This window comes from Marmota flaviventris, chromosome 2, assembly GCF_047511675.1.
Source record: "Marmota flaviventris isolate mMarFla1 chromosome 2, mMarFla1.hap1, whole genome shotgun sequence".
Classification (NCBI taxonomy): domain Eukaryota; kingdom Metazoa; phylum Chordata; class Mammalia; order Rodentia; family Sciuridae; genus Marmota; species Marmota flaviventris.
In genome coordinates this window covers 26451895-26476380 of record NC_092499.1, presented here as the reverse complement: position 1 = coordinate 26476380, position 24486 = coordinate 26451895, and the positions used below count along the sequence as shown (strand labels likewise).

The following is a 24486-nucleotide window of genomic DNA, read 5'->3' as shown; positions in this document are numbered from 1 at the left end:
AAGCCTGCCTGCCCAGTGCCCCACCTCGGTCCCTGGTGATCCTCCGACACAAGCGCCTGTCCCTAGTGCTTTTGGCTTGCCACTGGCCTTAGCGCAGCAGGAAAGGGTGTGGCATTACTCATTTCCACTCTAGCACATTTCGTCTGGAATTCAAATCCTGGCTCCATCAACTACCACTGGTGACCTTGGCAAGTGACAGGGCCTATTTCCTCCTGTCAAAGGAGAATAAGGACGCTACACCCACCTCCCAGGACTGAGGGAAGGTCAAATGAGTACATGCAGGCAAATCACTTAGGACAGTACCTGGCATGTCCTAAGCACTGTGTTACTTACTGTTATGAAAGAATTTTCCTTGAGTTGCAGAGCGTTTGGGTGTCAAGCAGTTACACTTAAAGGAATTTCAGTATTGGCAAGGGAGAAAGTGAGTGATTTGGGAGGAGTTTCCATTGCCCCTGGAATCAAACCTGTGTGTATGTATTAACATCCTGACTGTAACCTCAGCATTAGGTTTTTCGTGTTCCTGTTTTTGCAGATACTCCCCTAAGAAATGAGCCAAGAACTAACCCTGATGGTGGGAACCCGCCAGCTGACTGCTAAGAGAAAAAAGGTCAGGTCTCCTGTTGTCATGACCTCTGCCTCTGCCAGTACGGGACTGTGGATCCCTCTACCTGCACCCAGGTTGGAGGTCCTGACCTTCTCTCTCACTGACCCATGACTCTGGGACTCTAGAGTATACCACACTGACACCACCATTGAGACCATTGAGTCCTTTTTTTTTTTTTTTTGGTACCAGGGATTGAATCCAGGTGTGCCCACAACCCCAGTCCTATTTTGTATTTTATTTAGAGAGAGGGTCTCACTGAGTTGCTTAGCACCTCACCATTGCTGAGGCTGGCTTTGAACTCTCCATCTTCCTGCCTCAGCCTCCAGAGCCACTGAGATTACAAGTGAATGTCACCAGGCCCAGCCCATTGAGTCCTCTTTAAAGGCTTTACAAACAGGTCAGCACAAAGTAATGCCAGGTGCTGATTTGAACTAGAGGACAACTATTTTACAGATGGTTAAATGAGGTTCCGAAAAATGAAATCAATGGTTCTCAAATGCTGGTCCAAGAACTGGCACCAGTCCTGTGGCGTTTTCACTGCTCTTCAGCAAAACTGGAAAAATATGAATAATGTAATGAGTTTTTATAAAGCCAAAATTATCAAATTTTTAAATTATGTGCTATCTTCCTGTCTATATCAGGAGAATGTCAAATGCCCCTTCTTTTATAAAATGATACTGATAGGAACTGGGATTTTAAACTGTATCTTTTGAATACTTTTTCTTTCCATTATACTATTTTAATTACTTTTAAATAACTTTAAAACAATTTTAATTTTAAATTTGATTTTAAATATCAGAATAATTAATTAACAAAATTTTTTTTTGAACTTTGCTGTTTTGCCCAGGATGGCCTTGAACTCCTGGGCTCCACTGATCCTCCTGCTCAGCCTCCTAAGTAGCTGGGATTATAACACATACTATTGTTTCCAGCCCAAAAAATTACTGAACAATTATTTATAAATATTTTAAGTTAGATGCCACGTAGTGTGTATACTTTGAAATATCTTCGAATGGAACTCAATACAAGATTAACTCTTCAGAGTATCTTATGCAGGATTAAAAACTCGAAATTTCACATGGATAGGGCAGGTAACAACTGAATGCAGAAGGCTAGGTGCATTTGCAGTTTCTGACCTGGGTCTCCTTCACAGGAGAAAGGAAAAGGGAATCTGTTGGCAAACCCCTAAGTGCAGCATTTGAGGGTGCATGTCTCCCTCTGCTGGCAACGGTGGTGGCAAAATGAGTCTTGAACTACAAATGGCAGTGGTGAGGTCTGGGATTGCATGAAGCCCCATAAGAATGGTGCCCCCAAATCTGCTCTCCCTCACAGGGACCTTGGCCTAATCAAAATGAGAGAATGAAGACTAAAGAATTTGTGTCACCAGGAAATGATCAATAGAGATGCTGATTTACAAGCCTTGGTAAATGAACAAAGAAATAAAAATAAACTTACAGCAATTTGGCTATATGAAAATAATTCATTATTCATGTTCATGAACTGCTTATTCTATACAGTTATACAGAATCACATGGTAAAATAACCATGAAGGTTATGCCTACCAGCAAATAGTCTGATTTATTTGGTTCCAACACCAAAATTGTCTTTAAAATTCAAATTGTTGATACAACATAGCTGCCTGCTCATATGGAAGTAGAATCAAGTAGTCTGACTTATTTTGCCCCTTTGGAAGACCAAGATGAGGCTGCCCTTATGCTTTCGCTTGTTTCATTTATTCCTTTTTGCCTGTGTGCATTTATTTTGGGGAGACTGAACTCAGGGGTACTTAACCACTGAGCCACATCCCCACCCGTTTTGTATTTTATTTAGAGACGGGGTCTCCCTGAATCACTTAGCACCTGGCTGTTGTTGAGGCTGGCTTTGAATTCCTGTCTCAGCTTTCCAAACCACTCATCCGGCCATCTCACCCGGCCCCCATCCACTTCTACTACTGTGAATCCAACTTTTGCCTTTCCTTAAAGCTTTATCTGCTGGTCTCTTCCAACAACAGGCTAAAAAAATCAAGACAAATAGTTTTTTCTCCATTTATTGTTTTGCTCAGAATCTTCTAGCATTCATATATTCTCTCTCATATTGCTTATACAGCATGTCTTATTTCCCACGTCAGATTTTAAGTTATTTGATGGCAAAGATCCTTTTAGTCTGTTTCAAAAAGATGCTATTAATAGGGGCTTCACAGTTTTGGGTTCGGGATATATATATATATATATATATATATATATATGAGAGAATTTTTTTAATATTTATTTTTTAATTTTTGTTGGACACACATCTTTATTTTTATGTGGTGCTGAGGATCGAACCCAGTGCCCTGCGCATGCCAGGGGAGCCACTACCGCTTGAGCCACTTCCCCAGCCCGGGTTCGGGTTTAATAGTTATGTTATCAGGTGCATAAGCTTCAGTTCCCTCAAAAACTGGTCATAAATAGCACCATGGTTACCGGCAGTCACAACAGAGAATCTGCCTGGATCCTGGCTGGTGGGATTCAGCTGCCTGCCCACCTTGCACCAGAAAGAAGTGAACGAGCTAGAGCTAGGTGTGGTAGCCCATAATCCCCGGGTTCCAGAGGATGAAGGGAGAGGATTGCAAGGTCAAACAAGCTCAGCAATTTAGGAGGCCCTTGGCATTTAGTGAGACCTTGCCTTAAAACAAAAAAGGGCTGGGGATGTGGCTCAGTGGTTAAGCGGCCCTAGGTTCATTCAATCCCTGGTTCAGGAAAAAAAAGAAGTGAATGAAATGAAAAGGAAAACTAAATTTTATGGAGTTTGATCTAACTTGGGTGAGGCAGCTAAATTGCTTCTCCTGCAGTCCCACAGAAGCATCTGCAATTCATAGAAACAAATGCCAGGTGATATACATATGTAGATTTAGCTGGGTTGTCCTAATCAGAATCTCTGTCAGTGTCAAGTCCTAGGTTTTTGGTCAGCTTGCAGGTCAGAGAGTAGATTTTATTCTCGGCATCAGTAAATTCAGGAGCTCTTGTGTTTCAACTTTCCCCTGCTTCACCTCAGTTTGATCAAACTACATGAAATTCATCTTTTTTTTTTTTTTTTTTACAAAATTTGCTGATTTTTTTTTAATATTTCTTTTTTAGTTTTCAGGGATACAACATCTATATTTCATTATTTTTATGTGGTGCCGAGGATCGAACCCAGCGCCCCGTGCATGCCAGGCGAGCGCGCTACCACTTGAGCCACATTCCCAAGCCCCTTGCTGATTTTTTTTTTTTTGCAGCCAAATCCTTGTTTTCATTCCATCCTCAAAACAAACCTTATGTAGGCATTCAACTGTTATTTGTTGACAGAGCTTATGTTAATAAGTACACTCATACCAAATAATACATTAGCATTATCTGTATCTAGAGGACTAAAGAGATTAACTATGACCTGATGGCGCTTTAAAAAGCTTGGATTACCAATGCAGGACAACTCCCCACAGTCACCTAGATCAGTGCTGTCCAATACAACTTCCTGAAATGCTGGGAATGCAAACAGTCACTGACCAATAAAGTAGGCATTAGCTCTATGTGGCTAGTCAGTTCTTTAAATGCTACTCTTGCGACTGAAATTGAATTTTCTCATTTAATTTTACTTATTTTGGGGGCGGTACTGGGGAATGAAACTCAGGGCCTAGCGCGGGCTAGGCAAAAAGCTCGGCTCACTTAATTACATAGCTCTTCGCGGTGACTAGTTTTGGACAGCGCCGTTCCAGGACCGGCCCGACCTTCAGCAATCTTTTTTTTCTCTTTTTTTGCGAAGAAATTCTTTCTTGAGGGAGTGACCCTGACTGATCCACTGAACACATCTTCGATGCCGACGCCCTTTTCTTCTTCAGCGGCTCCCGGGGAAACTTCGCCAAAGGCTGGCAGGAGGAACTGCAGCCATAGAAAACCCACCCTCTTGGGCAGTGGCACATCAAAGGACGTGAAATCATCCAACTAAAATATTCACTGCAGCATGGCTGTCGGGAAGGCCAGCAAAGCAGCGACAGGGCAAAAAATGGGACCGGAGCCCGTCCTCCTTTGCTCCCTCCCACGCCGCCCGCGCGGCAGGGCCTGTCCTGGTCCCCACCCCCAACGGCGTCGGCACCGCATACACGAGACGAATGACACCTGGTGCCATACGGGTTTCAGGCCGGCCAACCCCTGCCCCTCGAAACCCCGCCCCAAGGCCTGCCCACACAGCCCAGAGCGCCAGGCCCCCTACAAAATGGCGGCGGGGCCTCAGCAACCAACCATAGAAACGCCCGCCCGCCGTAGAGAGCACGGGCCTCTAAGCGATGTCCCTTCCGGCGGAGGCAGGGAAAGTGCATCTCCAAGGGCCCCTCTAGGAGAACAGCGCGCTATCTCTATGGTGCCGAGTCCTCCGAGCCGGGTCACATGGCTGGCGACAGCCGTCGCGGAGGCGGGGGGAGGAGAAATGGGCGGGAGGCCGGGGTAATAGCTGGAGACCCGGAGAAGACGGGGTTGTCATGGAGCCGTGGGGCCGGTCTCGCGCATGCGCCACTTGACGCGCCGGGCCGGTCGTGGAGCAGCGACCCTGGCCCTAGGTGAGAAAGGGAGGGCTCGGCCCGGGGGAGGGGTCAGGGATGGCGCGCCCCGCGAGGGTTTGGGCGCGGAGCGCCGGGAAAGCAGGTGGGAGTAAGGGAATGAGGAAGAAAAGCGGGTAGTCAGGAGGGAGAACCGGGACCTTCGGGGGACGGAGGCCCGAATGTCGGGAGCAGAGGGACGCACCACCCTTGCCCCCATTAAGTTGGTTTTCCCGGGAGCGGCCGGCCTGCGTGGGAAAGAGACTCGCGGGCTGGGAGGGGGCCGTTCGTGGGGAGGGGGCTTGTGCAAGAACAAGTGGAGTGAGTTCGTTAGGGCAGGTGGCCCGGGTCTGCCCCTGGGGGCCAGCGCTGGCAGGGAGCCTGGCAGACTTGGGTTGTGAGCAGAAGGCCCGGGAATGGGCAGGTGAGTGGGCGCGAGAGCAGCTAACAGGGTGAGGGTCCTGGACCCCTAGTTAGGAGCTGCGCTCTGGGTCCGGGACGCAGGTGTGCTGACCTCTCTGACGCCCTGCTGTCCCCCGTTTTGTTGGTTATTTCTCTTGAGTAGCCAGCTTGCTAGGCGTGATGCCAGGGGTAGGGGTGTGGGGAAGAAAGCAGCAGTGCCAAGTAAGGAGTTGGTGGTTAGTGAGTGGGCTGAGGGTAATTCTGGTCCCGGCCCAGGCCAAAGCCAGGCTCCTTGTTATTACCCAGGCGCTGGCAGTACGCATTGCCTGGGCGTTTGTCCTGGGAGACTGGTGGTATGCCAGTCACAGCACCGTCCTAGGGTCTGCCCAGTCTGCCCTGCTGAGCTGGCAGGCTGGTGGATGCCTGGAGGGTACACATGCTGTCTGGCACAGATGCAGTGTGGGCTGGTGCAAATGGATAGGTGGGCGCTGTTAGTGTGAACTCTTTTTGCAGGAGAGGATTAAAAGGAAGTTGGCTAAGCTGATCCCTTTGAAAGGTGAAGATGGAGAATGCCACACCTGGTTTCAAACACAGGAAAATTTTATGGAATCGGATTTCAGGATCTTTGGCATGAATTTGCAGCCAGGTTGGAGAATGGGAATGAATGTAAAGGGGAAGATGAATTTTAGAGATTCAGGAAGATGGGAGTTTTCCCCTCATTAAAATATACAGACATTCTCCCAGAATGGTGTATCTGAATATGCAGACTAGAAGAACACGATTCCAGGGAAAACCTAGTAACATATTTATAATTCTGAGATTACTCATAGTTTTGTGGCTGTAAGTTCTTTATTTTGTATGGCCTTATCACTTTATTGTATTTAAGCTTCTGCTTGGGCTTTCACCTTACACCTCTCTGCACGCATGTTGTACACGTGACACATTTTAAAAGCAACGTGAGCTCTCAGGAATGTTGCCAAGTATCTATAAAAGGAGAGAGACAGGGCTGCATGTCAGACCCTTTCTTTGTACCTCTTGGGTCTCCTTTGTATCATAAACTCGAATCTCTATAGATATTCTGGATTATACCAACTTTTAATTTGGTTGGTGGGTTTGTCCCTGAGGTTTCACCTGAGAATAAAGAGTACATTAGATATCTGTTTCCTGCATAGGACCAGACATGGAGGTTAGATCTGGAGGTGACCACGGTGTTTGGAAATGCAGAGTATTGCCCTTCCAGGATTTCACTGACAGCAAAGCTGCTCGGACTGTCAGAGACTCAGCAGGACAGAGACTGGTTGGAATTTATTATTCTCTTGAACATCTCACATGCTCATTGTTGGAGGCTGTGGTTGCAAAGATGAAAAAACAACCCTTGGTCGAAGAGACAAATAATTAGACTCTAATGTAAGAAGTACAAAAATATAAGTCAGCACTTGCTAGAATTTTATGTCTATTTATATAAATTCATGTATTTATTGATTAACTTTCCAATGTGAATTTTAGCATGTACTGTTTTCTGTGGGAACCTTTTGGACAATGTGTTACATATACATCCATAAAACGCCCAATTAGGGTCTACTTAAATTAGCTTAAATTAACACTTCTAATGCAGAGTAAGTACCTGGGGTCTGAGATGTTTGTACAGCCGTTTCCCAGGCTGCACCTGGAAGCAGAGAGAGGAGAGCCAGGGCGAGTTCAGTAATCCAGTTTCAACTCCTCCTCAGCTTGTGAGCATCTAACGTTAAAATAATATGCAGGAGAAAAAAAATCTGGCAACTTACTGAGGTTTTCAGGCTTTGAGATTTTAATGACCCCCAGTTTGAGAAGTGGTGGTAGGAAACCCTGTCACTCCGCTCCCCAGTCCAGGACTTCATGGGGTGCTGTGTACACCTGGGTCTGATGTTCATGGCTCATTGATGCTTTGAAGTCAATTATACATTCTTTCCAACTGCCACCAACTCCCCAGGACCTAAAATTTTAATACACTTTGACGTGTTTGTCAGTATTTCAGGATTTTGATTCTACAATCAATATTATCCTGCAAATTCTCAATGAGTCAGAATAAATCCCTGTGTGTTTTCTGTGGCTCCATTAGTCATGCTTTGACAATACGGTGGCAAGACCTCTTCCAGTGTCTTGTCTTGAGAACTGTAGAAGACTAAATTGGGATGCTTTCTCTAAAATACCTGTAAAATAATTCCTGTTTAGTAAGATAATGTGAAATTTTGTCAGGTTCTTAATTAGTTGCCACTAACATGAGCTACCTTCCTAAGCTGGATCAGCGGCCTGGTGAGACCCACGTCAGTCTGAAGACCCATCCACATGCTACATCTATGTCCATTTTGAAGAAGGCTTTTATTCATTTTTGGGCAGTATTATTTAAGGAAAATTACACTGTGCACACTTGTTGGGTTTTATACAAAAGGATCCTGATTTAATTAGAGATACAATTTTACATTTTAGTCTGCTTTTTACACTGGGTTGTCCATGCTGTCAAACCTCATAGCTGTCAAATCGACATTGCTTTTGCCTAGTGCTCTGCAAGATGTGACAGGGCCATTGTTCATCTTTTATGCACATAGGATTAAGCGTGTGACCTCTGAAAGAGTCTTGATTTGACATGAATTGAATGAGGAAGCCAGTCCCCTTAAATGAGTTAGGTATGAGGCAAAATAACTTTTACTTGAAATTGTTTTCAAACCAGTTTGTGTTCCCTTCAGCCCACATCAACTGAGTGTAAAAGTATGAGCCAGAGGGTTGCTCTTGTCTTATTTAACTTCACTGTGAGCCCTTCCTCTGGTGTTCCTTGCTAGATCTTGTATCAGCAGAAGTGTGCAGGCGTGGCCCTTCGCAGTGTTCCAGGCACAGTGCTGTTTGGGACTCAAGCTTCTCTCCACTAGTCCTATGGGATGGAGTGGTGAATAGACTTCGAATGGAAACATCGCCAGGCCTTGCTCACACCTACCAGATTCATTATTATCCCAGGTTTTTTCTGTTTTATTCCTGTGGTGTCCTTTGTGCACTTAACATTCCAGCCTTACAGCTCCCATTCTGCCGTAACTCAAATATTTGCTAACTGTTGAACGTTCTCCGTTCTGCTGACCCTTTGTAGGGCTGATTGGTCTCATTCTTACACTGTTAGCCCAAGTCCGGATACTCTGCAGACTAGCTGTATGTCACTGAGGCAAGCTTGGGTTTCTTCCCTGAGCTTTAGTCTTACATGTGACTTCTTCCTACACACCATCTCTACTCGCTTCAGTCTCTAGACGACCAAAACTGAACTAGCCTCGCCACACCTGCCCACTCCACCCAGCTCCCTGCTGTGCTTTTTTGGGGCTTCCTAGCTTAGAAAATGGTACTCCCCACCCCATATATAACCGAGTCCCAGCAGGTCAGCCTGTTTCCCTTCTCGTCTCCTCCAGGACCACCTCTGTAATGTTCCTGGACTGTCACGATAGCATCCAAATGATCTCATGCCACTCTGCCTGTCTCTCTCTCTCTCTACTTTAGTCTCAGTCCTCATCGAAAATGCTTTTGAAAGCACAGATCTGATCACATTACTCTTCTGGTTGAAATACTTCAGTGATTTTCCGCTGCTGTTAAGTTAACATCCAGCCTTTGCAACATGGATTCCCAGACCCTTCCTTTCTGTCCCCACAACTCCCTAGTGTCAGTCAAATTAGTGAGACCCTGTCTTAAAATAAATAAATAAAGGCAGGAGGTGTTGTTCAGTGTAGAGCAATCCTGGGCTCAATCCCCAGTCCAGTCACTTCTCCCTGTGATCTTGCTGCCATTTAGCTCTGAGTAGGCCAAGCTGCTTGTTCCCTTAGGACTTTTGCCCAGAACACACCAGCACGCCCCACCTGTCCCCTTTTGCTTGGTTAACTCAGCCTTCCATCCCAGCTACCTGGCACTTCCTTAGTCCCCCAGACTACTAGTCCTGACCCTTCATTTCTCTTATCAAAGTAGTCATTACTTGCCGGAGTCCTTGATTAATGTCTTCCTCTCTTTCTAGATCACAAGTCCAAGAAGAAAGTAAGCATGTCTGTCCTATCCACTTTGTATCTCCAGTCCTAGTACAATTCCTGGTTCTACATGAGCACTTGGTAGATATTTTTAAATGACTGACTGTAACTTATCTCAATGTCAGCTTCCTTCTTTGTAAAATGGGATCACAACTGATGTAGACATTATGAAGCTCAAGTAAAATAACATTAATAGTAATACATGTTATGTACCTTTGTATTATATAAGCACTTTATTATGTATGATATTATTTGTATATAAAAGTGATTTTTTGTTGTTGTTGTTGTTTATTTGTGGTGCTGGGGATTGTTGATTGTTTATTTTTGTGATACTAGGGATTGAACTCGGCCTTATTCATGGTAGGTAAGCACTTTACCACTGAGTTATACTACACCCCTAAAAAACACTTTTTAGCCCCAAAGTAGCATGCATATATAAACTGTTTTTACTCTGTTCAGTTCTTTATCCAAAGAACTGAGAATTATCGGTGAGAAACTACACTCTGGGCCATGGCAGTAGGTCAGGAGCCTGCAGGTGCACACTAGGACAACAAGCCCGCTGGCTGATGTTACCTCTTCTCAGGGAGGAGGAGAGTGACTTGATTTGGGTACCCATTCCAAAAGCCTAATCAAATGTGCCTTTGTTAGCAGTCACAAAGCTTCCACAGAATGTTGTTTGTGTGCTTTGAATTTGTAATGTAGTTACACAGCAGCAGGAGGACTGTGGATCTCTTTTTGGATGGAAACCATTCTGTTTAGTAAACTCGAAGCTTTTGTCCACTGAGAAGATATGGCCTACGTGGGCAAGGACTGTGTTCTTGACTCTTAACTTCATGCACCATTTGGATTACCTATTTCAGCTCTCTGGGCATTGACTTCTTATGTAACTGTTTTTCATAGGGCGATCCAGATGAAAAGAGTACCAGGAACTCGCTTCCAGCCTAATAAAACATGGAGAGGAAAATCCCATCCAGAGAGAGCCCCAGAAGACTCTCGGCCAAGCTAGGCAGAGGAACAGAGATGAAAAAAGGGACTCGTCAACTTGGCGTGGTGGCTGCAGAGTCAGATAAGGACTCTGGATTTTCAGGTTAAAAATATCTTATCCTTTCTACATGATAATGAATGATGTGCCTGAAAAATTTTCTCCCTAAAACTCATTTGTGTGATAAGAATGAGAAGCTTTAACACAAAGGATAATGACTATCTGTTCTCACAAAATGGTCATTCTGATTCCATATGGCAGAGTAACAGTCAAAGTAACTGTGGGATTAGTTCTGAAAGAATGATTTGACATCTTTTCTTCAATTTAGGCTTTCAACTTTATTTATGTTTTGCAGTGCTAAGGAAGGAACCCAGGGCCTCATACACGCTGGGAAGCACTGTGCCTCTGAGCTACATCCCCAGCTAAAGACTCAACTTTAAATCTTACATTTCCAAGTATTGCAAATGGTTACTGGAAAAAAAAATACTTGAATGCTCATAATTCCATGGGGGTTAGCTCCTTTTTCATAGGAACAGATACATTTCAGGGGAAAAAAAATACTACGTCAAGTTATCACTGTGTAACAAATTTGAAATCTGCCAGTTTAAAAGTTGTACTGTCAGGCATCATGTTACGAGGGGGATATGTCCTGGGAAACCCGTCCTTAGGTGATTTCATCATTGTGTGAATACCACAGAGTATACTTACACAAACCTAGATGGGGTAGCCTACTATACACCCAGGCTGCACCACATATAGGTCTGTAATTGACCAAAGCATCACTATGTGGTGCATGACTACAATTTGTTAAGATAATTTTTTTGCTAAGAAAGTTATTTTACTATGCTTAAAAAGCCCACTCCTCCCAACAATCTTTCCTTCTTCATATCTGTCATTTGGTATTTGGTCTAGAGTTACCTGCCCAATACTACCTTCAGGCTATTAGACCAGAAAGTGGAACAGTTTTCTTTAATAGCTTACCCGAAAGGGCTAGCTGCGTCCCCTATGAATCTCTTAATTTTTGCTGAGGCTTCTTTTCATTTCCACGCCTGAGGGAGTGGCTTGAACTACCCTCAAATGTTGAATTGATATCAACATTTTTGGCTCAGGGGATGCCAAGGATTGATGCCAGAGTATTGGGGCTGAATCAGCATCCTGAGAGTGAAACCTCCTCTAGGGGAAGATTTATGTCACCCAAGTTCACAGAGACAAATTGATCAGTTTTGTTGATTTACTCATGTATAGTGAGAAATGCAACTGTTAGGAAAACTAGAACTTTCCCGTCTTGAGATTGATGTGTTCTCACCTCGTAGTCATGCTGAATGAGAAGCCAAAGTATAAATAGACCATTACTCATAGAGGAGCAGAAACTGACCAAGGGATTAGAGTAAGAAGAATTGGTTGCTGCCCAGGGATAAGGCAGTCCAGGGTTCATAGCACTGTTTCAGAGTCTTGCCTCGTTGTCAGGCTCGCCTGCAGCCATCATTAAAACACTGATCCTCAGACCCTCTTCTGGAGATGCTGATTCCGAGGGACTGGGGAAGGCCTTGGAATGTGGGGTTTTTAAAATAAGTATCTGTCATATAATCAGACAGGTTTGGGAAACTTTCCCCGTTTTCTTTTAACATCATGTTTGCTTTTTTGTCTGGTTTCCTTGTCATGAAGGTAATTCGTACTCATTGAGAAGCTTAGAAACTTAGAAAAGTCAAAGAATAAACATTATCCACAGTTTTATTATCTGTAGTTCCCAGTGCTATTGACTATATGGTACTTTTTCCAAAAACTTCAACTTCATGAAGCCAGTTCTTTAAAGAAGTCCTATATTATTCAGACATAGAATGGTATTAAAAATAATCGAACTCATTATGTCCCCCCACATAGCCCCAGTGAATGCCTCCAGCCACTGCTGGGCCACAACCCCAGCCCTAATATCATTATTTCTAATACATTGTCCCATATTTGGTCAGTGGGAGACCCATCTGGGTAGCCCTTGTGTGTTTTTGACATTCCCATTAGTGTTTGAGCACCTCCTAGCTTTCTAGGACAATAAGCTGTCCAGGCTCATCTTGTCCCTTCCCTGCCAAAGTCTTAGAATCAGCTGTTTCTCCAAGAGCCCCTGCTTTTGTGCTTCATGTGCAGAACAGCATTGAGAAGCAAGGTCCAGGTGTGGGGTGTACACATTGTATGGCTTAATAGTTGGTAACTAGAGCACATTTGGATTACTTCAAAATAAACTTACCTAGGAACAAGGTAAATCAGTTCAGTTGGATCAAGGGTAGGACCCAGATACCCATAATTTTTGAGAAGTATCACTGGAGAGTCTGAGTCGTGCCCCTGTTGATGAATGTCCTTCTAATCACAGTCTTTGCCATGCTGCAGAAAATGCAGTTGTTGACAGTTGCATTTATTTATCCATTTACACTCCAGTCTTGCCTTATCAATATTCTGAGATTCTTATTTGGGGGGGAAGGGTAGGTACTAGGGTTTGAACTCAGGGGCACTCCATCACTGAGCCACAGCTATTCTAAGATTTTTTTTTTTTTTTTAAATATTTATTTATTTTTTTTAGTTTTCGGCGGACACAACATCTTTGTTTGTATGTGGTGCTGAGGATCGAACCTGGGCCGCACGCATGCCAGGCGAGCATGCTACCGCTTGAGCCACATCCCCAGCCCTATTCTAAGATTCTTAATGAGCAATTCACAGAATCCCAGACTCCTCAGTAGCAGAAAAAAACAGTCTTTTGGTTTACGCCAGCAGATATTTAAGTACATCCTTTTTGTATGGCATTACATAGGGACCTGTATTCTCTTTGGCTTGTAGAGCATCCTGCTTTCACTTATTGTGAAGGATTCCTGGTAAGTTCAGCCAGTAAAGGAGGTGCTTAACAGGGTGAAGGAACAACAGAGAAGAGAAACATTTAAACTTTGGCTTTGACAGACTAATCCAGAATTTTATAATTAGAAAATTCAGGAAGAAGCTATTTCAGTTCCAGCATGGATATAAATTAGAGATTAACAGATTTTAACAGCTGTCAACAACTGCATTTTCTGCAGCATGGCAAAGATTATGATTAGAAGGACATTCATCAACAGGGGCAGACTCAGAATCTCAGTGATACTTCTCAAAAATTATGGATGCTCACTTCTCAGCATCAGGTTCTTCAAAGCTATGAACTAACTTTGAAACCTTCAACTCATTTCTCTGTAGACCCGATGATTACTTTCACATGAACTCTAACTGACACAGATTTTTGCCTTTAAGAGAAGAAGGAAGGGAGTTAAGAACAGTTCTGAACTTTTTTGGGAGGGATAATTATGGAGGCCATGGAAAATCCAATGAAAACTAAAGACCCCAGAAAAGTGGACAAAAACGCCTGTCCCAGATGTTCCTTTTAATTTCAGGGGTTCCTATATCTCAGGAGCTGGGTTAAGAGCCCTAGCTTAGAGCCTGCATGAACTAACCATGCTTCTGCCCACCAGATGGGAGCTCAGAATGTCTGAGCTCCGCAGAGCAGATGGAGTCCGAGGACATGCTGAGCGCCTTAGGCTGGAGCGGAGAAGACAGGCCACGGCAGAGCTCCAAAGCTGCCAGCAATGCCTTCCCTACACTGTCCCCCATGGTCGTCATGAAGAACGTTCTGGTCAAACAGGTAAGGAGGATGGATGTGGCCTAAAATCTTTGCAGATGAAAGTTTCTGAGCTTCCTGTGTACAAACTCTCCTTCTCTGCCAAGGAGAGTTCAGAAGAGGCACTAGAACCATTCCAAGCTGTACTTTTCTGTCCTGGGTAGAGTTTGTTACCTTTCAATTGCTGACACTGTTTTAAAAAGGAGCACAGGAGGCTGGTGATGTAGCTCCGTGGTAGAGCACTTGCTTAGCATGCCCAAGCCCTGGATTTGATCCCTAGCACTGAAAAAATAAAATGTACAAGAGTCATGATGTATAGTCTCATTTTTGAGACAGACTCAAAAAAATGAGGTGTTTTTGGTTTTTATTATTTATTTATTTTCAGTACTGGGGATGGAACCCAGGGCTTCACACATGCAAAACAAATAAATAAGATAAATAAGTGCTCTATCACTGTGCTGCACCCCCAGACCTTTTCATTTTATTTTGAGGCAAAATCTTGCTAAATTGTCCAGGTTGGCAATCCTCTTGCCTCAGCCTCCCCAGTAACTGAGATTACAGGCTTGTGCCACTGTTCCCGACTTTATTTGTTTGTAGTTTATCCATAGGGTTCTTAAGTGCTTTAGTCATACACAAAGGAACCAAGCCAAAATGTCATCACCTCACTGGTACATTCTAACATGTGGCAGAGTCTAGGGTAAAAACAAAGTTGGATTTGTGCTGGGAATTTAGATATGTAAGACACGTTATTTGTTTTAGTAAAGAGGCGATTCCCTGTCTCTCATGTCACATTTTGAGCATTTTCTTAGTGATCAGATCAAAGCCATGGCATCAGTGACCTGGCAGCTGTTCAGTTTGATAACGGCTCTACCAATGATCCACGTAGCTTTTTGTGGAGATGAAAAGTTCAGTTTTGGGATTTTTTGCAAAACTATGCATATTATGTGATTATTGTCTAAATCTGAAAGAAAAGAATCAGATGAAAATCTAACTTAAGCTCCAGTATTTGAAACTGAGAATTCAATCGTATAAATTTGCATAAGTTAGAGTAGAAAAATTCAAGGAATGGAAAAGATTGGTGTAAACTAAAGGACAATTAACCTTACCCTTCTTACTCTGAAATATCTCACAGCTCTTGCATGGGGGCATTGATGAGTCTATTTAAAGATCATGAAGTTCAAAATCCGGCTTTAGCTTGATCTTTCCATCTGTGTCAGAGGTTAGAAGAACATGTCTGTGGCATGTCAGGAAGCCTTAGTGTCTTAACTGTTACCTGGTTATTTCTGAGGAACATAAACAAGGTAGACCAGGGTGTTCTGAAAAGGAATTTTGCTTGGTAAACCACGTCTCAGCTGGAATCTCTTATTGAAAGGAAAAGAAAATAAAGACAGGAAGAAAGTGGAGCCCACCCGAGATTGTCCCGACCCCACCAAGGCTGCCCAGTGCTTTCTCCTCACTCATTTCTTCCCTGCCGCTCACTCTGGCTCCTGGTCACTCCTTGTGTGGCTGTGTTGTTAAGCCTTCTTTGTCGCAGGCTGGGCTGGTAGCTCCAGGAGTAAGTAGGCTTTTCCAGCAGAGCCACATTCTTCAGACAAAGAGACCTGCTGGCAAGGCTGCTGGGCTCTATCAGGAGATGGGCGGCTTAGGGACAAGCTGGCCTCCTGGAGAGTCTAGGAGTTTTGTTTAGTTTTTGTTTCTAAACACTTTAGAATCCAGCACATTCCAAAAATAATAATATGATTTAAAAATCTCTGTATATTGTGTAATATTTTTTAAAATTTTTTTCTTTAGTTGTAGATGGACACAATATCTTTATTTTATTTATTTATTTTTATGTGGTACTGAGGATTGAACCCAGGGCCTCACATGTGCTAGGCAAGTGTCTCTGCCACTGAGCTACAACTCCAGCTCCCTGTTGTGTAATATTTTAACTATTGCTACTTGATTTTAGGAATTTTTCTTTTGAGGGTGATTCCATTTCTGCCAGGAAACAGTATGATCCTGCACAAGGTTAGGCACCATGGACTTCTGTTTCTTCATCTCGAACATGAAGGCTTAATGGGAAATGATTCTGAAGTCCTGTCCAAGTCTAAACTTTTGTTCTGTGTTCCCTTAGGTGTCTTCAATCTGAATAAGACAGTTTGTAAAAGCAGTAATTAGAGGAAATTAACAGCAACTTGAGGAAGAACAGTCCACGAAACTTATCTTGGAAAAGCAGTGCAGGGGATATTTGGGGGACAGCCTCGAGTTTTGACTCCAACTAAGCTGAATTAGGATGACCTTTCAGAAGACCCTGGGTTTTAGATGTCCTCAGTCAGAAAACTGGTTTCCAGGGCTCCATTTCTTGCTTTCATACAACCCAGACATATCTGAATACCAAGAGGGCTCCAGAATGTGCTGTACAGATGGTCTCATCCTTTGTACTGAAAAGGAGTTGTAGTTGGGCTAAAGTTCCTGTCCAACATGCAGGAGGCAGAAATGTGTGCAGAATGCTGGAAAGGTGGTCCATAATGGCTCCAGATAAATCAGATTCCACCACATAACCCACTAAAGCTGGGAACCTCCAAGGCTCACCCGCTGAGCTTCATCTGTACTGGGATCTTTGGACCAGATTGGAGCTAGATTGGCTTTCAAATATCAGAGACAAGTAGTCATGTCCTTCTCTGTTAGTTTTCATCTGAATCAGTACTTTAATTAAAAATAAATGTACAATTGAAGAGTAATATAATAAAGGTAAGTCAGCCTTTGGTTAAGATGGGTCTTAGAGTTAGAAAGAGGAGGAATCCTCTGCATCACTTCGTAGCTTGGTGACTAAGCAAGTTATATCAACTTTCTAAGCCTCAGTTTTCTATTTATGAAGGGAAGTGGTAACTGATGGGGTTATCGTGGGGATTAAAGGAGGTGACACATTTAAAACATTGCTCACAGTGCCAGCCTGTTGTAGCCACCAGCACGTAGTAACTGTTATGGTTTAAGTGGCTTTTTAAACGGACCAGAGATGTCTAATAGATCACAACACATGTGACCAAAGTTATTTCCGAATATAGGAGGTTCCAGGCAGACCTAAATGAAGACTGTGGTGTAAAGTCACATTTAGTCTTGAGATGAGCACATTTTAACATTCGTGAGGAAATTGGATATCCATATTTTTATTGTCTCAGCTACTTCACTGACCTACAATTTCTTTTTCTGAGTGGAAGAAAAATAGATATTTCCTCAAGTTTTCCCTTAGGAAAAGTTTTTAAAGGTGTTCTGTCAGACACAAGTGGATATCCAAGCCCCTTTCCCAGCCGCGTGAGGGGTGCACAGGCCATCTGAGTGTCCCATTCCCCTCTGAGGAGCCGTGCGCCTCTGTCCCCAATAAGCTGCTCTCTTCCTTTGCTTGCAGGGCAGCAGCTCATCCCACCTCCAATCGTGGACCGTCCAGCCCTCCTTTGAAGTGATCTCGGCACAGCCACAGCTCTTTGTCCTTCACCCACCTGTGCCATCGCCAGTCAGCCCAAGTCACGCCAGTGAGAAAAAATCAGACTCCAGAAACTACTTGCCCATTCTGAATTCTTATACCAAAATAGCCCCACACCCTGGCAAAAGGGGCCTTTCCCTCAGCCCAGAAGAAAGAGGAGCAAGTGGAATACAGAAGAAAATCTGTACCGAGAGACTGGGGCCTGGCTTGTCTTCCAGCGAGCCGTCCAAGACCGGCGCGGCCCCGTCCAGTCCCTCCGCTCCGGCCCCAGCCAGTGCCAAACTCGCTGAAGACTCGGCCCTGCAGGGTGTGCCCTCCCTGGTGGCAGGTGGAAGTCCACAGACTCTTCAACCAGTGTCCAGCAGCCACGTGGCTAAAGCTCCCAGCCTGACCTTCGCGTCCCCCGCCAGTCCTGTCTGTGCCTCAGACAGTACTCTGCATGGCTTAGAGAGCAGCTCTCCCCTCTCGCCACTGTCAGCCCATTACAGCTCACCTCTGTGGGCTGCAGAGCACCTCTGCCGCAGCCCGGATCTCTTTTCAGAGCAGCAGCAGAGCAAACACAGGCGCTTTCAGAACACCCTGGTAGTCCTACACAAATCTGGTTTGCTGGAAATCACTTTGAAAACCAAGGAGTTGATTCGTCAGAACCAGGCAACTCAGGTGGAACTAGATCAGTTGAAAGAGCAAACCCAGCTGTTCATAGAGGCCACCAAGAGCAGGGCTCCTCAGGCTTGGGCCAGGCTGCAGGCATCTCTGACGTCTGGGTCCAGTCATTCTGGCAGTGACCTAGAAACATTCTCTGATCACCCAGACATATAGCCCAGGAAGCATATCTTCCAGAGATTTGAATGGTTCTTTTAATTCTTGCTGTTACCTGCACCTGTGTCCCCAAGCTTATTTAAGAACTCTTCCTTCTAAACTCACTCATGAAGCCACATGCTCTCCCCTGGCTGCTGTTTGAACCTGTGGTCCATGCACAGGTTATGTATGTCTGCGCCATTGAGGACCTCCGATTCCAAGTGTCTTTTAGTCCCCTTTCCTTAGCCTACAAGCACATACCTGGATCACGGGGCAGAGCAGGGGAGATGATTGTGTGGGACTCCACTGTTACCTCCCTCCATCCCACTTGCTGCCAGATCAGGGGTGCCATAACATGCATGAGCAGAGTGACACCTGTCGAGTCAGAGAGTAGGCGACACAAGGATGGCTTCATAGATCCTCCCTTGAGTGTCTTAGTCACAGAGAAGACAAAAATAAGAGGAGGTGTATTTGCCTCCCACAAGGCATCAAGCCAGCTGGGTGAGACCGAAAAGGCTTGAGGCACAGGCCGCATCTGGTGCAAGCAGTTAATCATGTAAAGCTTTGTTTTCTTAGACTTGAAAGTCAGGGGAAAGGGTAGGACAGTTTGACTCATACACTTTAATCACAAGCCAGATTTCGCTTAAACGAGTGGGCAAAACACTTCAGATGCTTAAGGTATGGAATAGGTTCAGTACCATCTGGAATTGTAGTTGATAATTTGCTTTTGTTTTACTTAGAGACTGAAGAAAATAGACAAGGCCAGCATCTCTTGGTCAGCAGCTGGATGATTCTGGTTACTCACTTCCTTAAAACAGTGCAATCTGCTTTGTATCTGAAAAGCTCAAGGGGAGCTTCAGTGGTTCCTGAGTGCTCTAAGTGACCCCTCTGCTGCCTCCTTCATTGGCTTTTTCCCCGTTTGTTCTTTGTTTCGGTAGGAGAGGGAAGCAGTGATTTTGCTTGTAAACTTTGAATTAATAAAACCTTCCTGAGGTTGTGATAATGAGGCCACAAAAAGTTGGGAAGCATTCTTGTCCCCTTGCTTTTTGTGTCTCAAGTTCCCTCTGTCTCCTGGTGTGATGAGCAAGTATGGAGCAGTCTGTGTCCCTTTTATGTGTAGAACGTTGGCAGCAAAGCCAGAGGCGTGATGTTGGTCAACATCTCGCTGTTACCTGCACCTGTGTCCCCAAGCTTATTTAAGAACTCTTCCTTCTAAACTCACTCATGAAGCCACGTGCTCACCCCTGGCTGCTGTTTGAACTTGTGGTCAAAAGGAGAATGGGTGGGAAATTCCAGATGATGCACATTCTTTTCAGCCTCATATTAATAACTGGATGTCTAAGGAGTGGAATTTCAAAGATCATCTCCTCATTTAAAAATTTTATCCTCTTGAAAATTTTATTATTAACAAATTACCTAAATAAGTTCTTATGATCAGTTTCACTTTTTCTGCAAAGGAGATGTCCTTGAGGTGTACTAAGCCCACAAGTTCATGTAGTATTTACCAGGGAGTCATAATAACTTGACATAGTTTAGAAATGCTAAGGCTTCAGGTTGCCTAGTAATGTGGTCCCAAATGCACGATTTAGACATGACTGATTTATAAATAAGCAACTTGGTAAAATCTGATCAACATAGAACTATTACCTGCCATTTGCTTTCTAAAAGAATTTCCAAAACCACAGCAAATGTGTCCCTGAGCAGACTCGGCTCCTTGTAACATTTTCCTCTTGGCCCAGTCGGTTGCCTCCTCTGAGTCTGTGTGGTGCTGTAGACGTTCTGCTCTGCACCGTGCTAGGAAGCTTCCTGTTTGGCAGCATATGTTTGGCAGTAAAGCCATAGAGACAGGTGCATTCTAACAGCCTGGGCTCCAGTCCTGAGTCTTACTGAGTGTCAGAAATCTGAAAACACTTGCTGAGAAACAAATGTATTCCATTGGAAAAACCCTCTGTGGAGCTGTACACCTCTTGGACTCTTCTTCCTAGACTAAGGTTTGCAGTTCCCTTCCTGTCATGGTAAAAGGAAGAAAGCCTTCATCAGTCCTTACTGCTGAGTGGCAGGGAGAGGTGGCCCCCACCTCCAGGTCCTCTCTGATCTTGCAGCTGGATCTGGCAGTCTCTGGGCGCTTAGCATGGGTGTCCTTTCCCTAGTTGAGCTGGAAGCAGACGAACCCAAGTAGAGAAGCTAGGTCTTGGAAGGAGAGATCCATTGAGGCCAGCAGCCAGACCAGCCAAGGGAGGAAGCTTGGAGATAACCAGAAGACCTCCGTGGGTCACACCGGGCTGTGAGTACTGATGGCCTTAGTGCTGCATGATGCCCTTTGGTATGAAGTACTGCAGCACAGCTACTGTTTTCTAAAAGTGAGAAGCCAATTAGCTCAGGCCAGCCCTTAAGAGAACTCTGGCAGGTTTTGTTGGCAATATTGAAACACCTCTAGAAAAAGTTTCTGATTGAATTGGTTATGGGAATGGAGTTTAATGACATTTGTAATTTATTACACATTGCTTTTTATTGATTATAGTATTGTCTGTCTTTTCTTCTTTATTATAATTCTTTAAGCAGCAAAGTAACTCGTGCATATATTGAAGTGGTTTTCCAGCTATGAATTCTGTAGGGTAGAAATTTATTTACCAAATGTGAATTCTTTTGAGAAAGTATGAAGTTATGTAGAAATTGACTGTGACATGTCCGAGAAAAATAAAAGTCACTTACTTGAAACTATTAGGCCATTTTGCTTTATAACTGCTTAAAAAATACTGAGTGAAATCTAGAGCAAATATTTGAATTGGGTTAAGTCAAACATGGATACTCATGCCATTTGAGAATATTGGGATTGGACCTTGAATGTGGAAATTTCATTGTTCAGACTTTCACCAGTGTAAACTTAAAAGGAAATGCAGGTGGTCTTAAGGTAAGTGAGTGGCCTATTGCTCCCCAGGACTTGGAGGTTTATGCTGCAGTGTTTGGGAAGAGGGAGAGGAGAATCCAATCCAGCAATTTCTTCCTTTCTTTCTTTTTGAAATTTGTTCTTTTTAGATATACATGAGAATAGAGTGTATTTTGTGTGTGGGAGGCGGGTACCAGGAATTGAACCCCGGGGGTGCTTAACCACCAAGCCACATCCCCAGCCCTTTTTATTATTTTATTTATCTTATTAGAGATAGGGTCTCACTGGGTTACTTAGGCCTTCACTAAGTTCTGAGGCTTGCTTTGAACTCCTGATCCTCCTGTCTGGGTCTCCTGACTTGCTAGGATTACAGGCGTGCGCCACCATGCCAGCAAGTAGAGTGTATTTTGACATATTATACATACTTGGAGTACAACTTATTCTAATTAGGACCTCATTCTTGTGGTAGTACATGATGTGGGGATCACTGTGGTGCATTCCTATTGTGAACATAGGAAAGTTATGTCTGATTCGTTCTACTGTCTTTCCTGTCCCCATCCCTTCGTTCCCCTTGGCAATCCAGTGATTTCTTCCATCTGACCTGACATTTCACAAATAAAACTTTAAAATGACAAAACTACTCCAGTTGTACTCTGGGATAAACCACAGCCATGTCAGGTGACGTTCTTTCCACAGCAGAGGCAGACTAGCAAGTTATCTCAGGGCCTCCTTTCGTCCTGCTCGCTTTGGCTCTGTTCCCTGTTGAGGCCCATCTAAAGGCTCTCCAAGGGAGAAATGGTGTCCCCCTGCTTCCTATGCCCGTTGGGAGCCCCTTTCTGGGGTTTTTAGACACTGGGAATAGAAAGGCTTATCATCATTCAAAGGCCCAGAGGGTTGTCACAGCCTATAAGTCTTATAGCACTATTTCTGTTTTATGGAATTGTTTTAAGTGACTTATGACTGGAATAAAAATGGGTAAAGCCAGGCGTGGTAGCTCATCATCCCACCAACTCTGGAGCTGAGGCAGTAGGATCACAAGTTCAAGGCCAGCCTCAAAAACTTGGCAAGACCCTATCTCAAAAAGGACTGGGGTTGTAGCTCAGTGGCAGAACACCCCTGGGTTCAATTCCCAGTACAAAAAGAAAATAAAAAAGGTAAAGATGACTAGAGAAGGTCCCTCTTGAAATAAGGAGAACCATCATTCCTAAGAAGTGAAATCCAGAGAAGCAAGAGAGGACAAAAACGAACTGCCATAGGGCTTATGAGGCCCCTGTTGCTTGAGCCTGCAATTCTGTGCCCATTCCCAGTGTGACTTGTGTGGAGACGCCTGTCTAGGGCTGCCTGTTTGTGAACATGTCTGTTGAAGCCACATCTTTGATGCTATCACCGTGGATGATGCCCTGTGCAATGGCATCCGAAGAGTGGCATTCACATATTGTATCTATAATTCATTAACCAGTGACTTTGGTTAGGTCACTTAGCCTTTCTAGCTGTCCCCCCTCTCAGCTGAATAAAGAGCTAGTTATCTCTGGGGCTCTTCTCAATGCTAATGTTTTGTTAGGGCCGTAGCTGTGTTCCTGGTGAGCCACAAAATTAATATATTAAAAATTTAAAGAACCTGGGGCACTTAGAAAAGAAGTTCCTGGTGCCCTGGGTAAAATTAGTTCAGTGTTCTGCCAGATTTTTACCCAGTGATGTGTGACTCTGGGAGAAGCATTTTGCCAGTCTGCACTGGTTTTGCCTTTTTTAAAATTTTTGAACATGAATTCTCTAATGTCCAGGTGAAAAACTGCGCTCAAAAAAATTCTTATTAGCCCAAGCCAGACATGGTGTTGCACACCTGTAAGCCCAGATAGTTGGGAGACTGAGGCAGGGGATCACAATTTGGAGCCCAGCCTGGGCAACTTAGCAAGACCCTGTCTCAAAATTTAAAAACAAGGGGGGACTGAGGATTTAGCTTAGTCTATGAGGCCTTGGGTTCAACCCGAGTACTACCAAAATAAATTTTTTTTAATAAAGCCCTAAAGGAGAATAATGTGGGTTTAGGCCACCACATGTCCTTTGCTGGTCTGCGAATAGTCCTGTCCTTTCATCTGTGATGAAGAACGTGTCTGTTTTATCTTTGGAGAGCATCCGTTGGCTTTTTATCCCCTCTCCCTGTGTCAGGATCCTTGCGTTGATACAATGGTATTTTCACATCAGTAGTCAGAGACAACAGATGCGGTGGTTCTTTGTGAGGTCTTTATTCTGGTCCCAGCCTCCAGTGTCACCTTTCATCCACATGGGAAGACAGACACGGGGTATGCTGGTGACGCAGTGCAGGCAGAATGGTCCAGACAGGCAACCATGCCATGCATCTCCTGCAGCCTTTATCTTCTCAGTTTCCCTTATCAAAAGAGGAAGGGGGGGGGGGGGGCTGGGGTTGTGGCTCAGTGGTACAGCGCTCGCCTAGCATACATGAGGCACTGGGTTCGATTCTCAGCACCTCATAATTGTAAAATAAAGATATTGTGTCCACCTAAAACTAAAAAATAAATATTAAAAAAAAAAAAAAGGAGGGGAGTAGTCCTTGCTGTATGGTTGCCATCTTGAGGTCATCATGTGATACAAAAGTCCGTTGTTTTTGTTTTTTTTTTTTTAAAGAGAAAGAGAGAGAGAATTTTAATATTTATTTTTTGGCGGACACAACATCTTTGTTTGTATGTGGTGCTGAGGATCGAACCTGGGCCGCACGCATGCCAGGCGAGCGCACTACCGCCTGAGCCACATCCCTAGCCCACAAAAGTCCGTCTTAAAAGTGTTTTAAAATGGATCTGCACAGCCGGGCGCAGTGGCGCACGCCTATAATTCCAGTGACTCAGGAGGCTGAGACCAGAGGATCACAAGTTTAAGGCCAGCCTCAGTAACTTAATGAGACCCTGTCCCAAAATAAAGAAAGTAAAAAGGGCTGGTGATGCAGCTCATTGGTAAAGCGCCCCTGGGTTCAATCCCAAGTACAAAAAAAAAAAAAAAAAAGCTCTGGCAGCAGGGCAGCCTCCAGTGATGGAATGCAAGTGAGAGCACTCGGCCTCTGCAGTCGTTCGCTTGAAATAATGAAGTCTCTCTTCCACCAAGACCTCAGGCACAGTGAACTTGAAGAGAGTCG

General features: G+C 44.3%; 1 protein-coding gene across 5 annotated transcripts; it reads left to right on the top strand.

Annotated features, from left to right (window-relative positions):
- Nucleotides 1-5047: 5047 nt before the first annotated feature.
- Nucleotides 5048-21172, top strand: Cipc (CLOCK interacting pacemaker). Of its 5 annotated transcripts, none has more exons than XM_071607639.1 (6): nt 5048-5174; nt 6069-6201; nt 6728-6962; nt 10484-10670; nt 14048-14217; nt 17582-21172. In XM_071607639.1, the coding sequence occupies exons 4-6, from the start codon at nt 10535-10537 to the stop codon at nt 18473-18475; spliced, it is 1200 nt and encodes a 399-aa protein (XP_071463740.1). In that variant the 5' UTR covers nt 5048-5174; nt 6069-6201; nt 6728-6962; nt 10484-10534; the 3' UTR covers nt 18476-21172. The 5 variants fall into 5 exon arrangements, with proteins under 5 accessions (XP_071463740.1, XP_071463742.1, XP_027787530.1 ...); XM_071607640.1 differs by lacking the exon at nt 5048-5174 and adding an exon at nt 5221-5259; XM_071607641.1 differs by lacking the exon at nt 6728-6962.
- Nucleotides 21173-24486: the final 3314 nt, after the last annotated feature.